The sequence below is a fragment of the Seriola lalandi genome, unplaced genomic scaffold (genome assembly GCF_002814215.2).
Source record: "Seriola lalandi dorsalis isolate HSWRI2012SDOR001 ecotype SW California unplaced genomic scaffold, Sedor1 jcf7180002054784, whole genome shotgun sequence".
Lineage (NCBI taxonomy): Eukaryota > Metazoa > Chordata > Actinopteri > Carangiformes > Carangidae > Seriola > Seriola lalandi.
Window position 1 is genome coordinate 1,401,623 of NW_019525337.1, and position 614 is coordinate 1,402,236.

Sequence of the window (614 nt, forward strand, 5' to 3'; positions counted from 1 at the left end):
CACACACACACACACACACACACACACACACACACACACACACACACACACACACACACACACACACGTCAATGCTGAGTCAGGACTGTTACTCACGGTGAAGATTGCCATTGGTAGTGGGGCTCTCAGGCCATGACAGTGGGACAGAGGTGATATGATCAGCTGCATGAGATGTAAAGACACATGGAGATGGAGTTGAGCACATGACAACAAAAAAAGTAAAAACCCAGTACAGGATGAAGAAAAAGATCCCTGATGCTCGTCCCGCAGCTTTGAGAAAACCCCGGTAATATATACATCAAAACGTGCGTCTTGATCCCGAAAGAGGTGCTATGACTTTTGGTGTTAAAATTCCAATTTTTCCCAAAGTTATTCCCAAAATACTGGGAATAAATAATTAATTAGGAATGCATTGGAATTTTCTTTAGAAACCCACCTTTTTTCTACAAAATTTCACCTTTTTTCTGAGTCACCCAGCTCTCTCATACCTGCACGTAGAAATGTGATTCAAACTATAAAACGGAGGAAAACTTCTGCTCTCTCAAAAAGACAGGAACTGTTTTTACATAACATGTAAACTTTTCAAACTGTGAGCACTCAAAGGAGGAGTGCAA

General features: G+C 41.2%; 1 protein-coding gene across 6 annotated transcripts in view; it reads right to left on the reverse strand.

Annotated features, from left to right (window-relative positions):
• Positions 1–614, reverse strand: part of sh3gl3a (SH3-domain GRB2-like 3a) — a 64,931-nt gene that overhangs the window by 6,385 nt on the left and 57,932 nt on the right. For 2 of the 6 annotated variants that reach the window (XM_087179109.1, XM_023425551.2), the window contains one exon: positions 51–162. The exons of the other annotated variants lie outside the window; for them this stretch is intronic. In XM_087179109.1, the coding sequence (XP_087035235.1) occupies positions 89–162 (74 nt within the window). In that variant the 3' untranslated portion in view covers positions 51–88. Of the gene's footprint in view, positions 1–50; positions 163–614 lie in introns of those variants that run through there. 6 annotated transcript variants of the gene reach the window in all.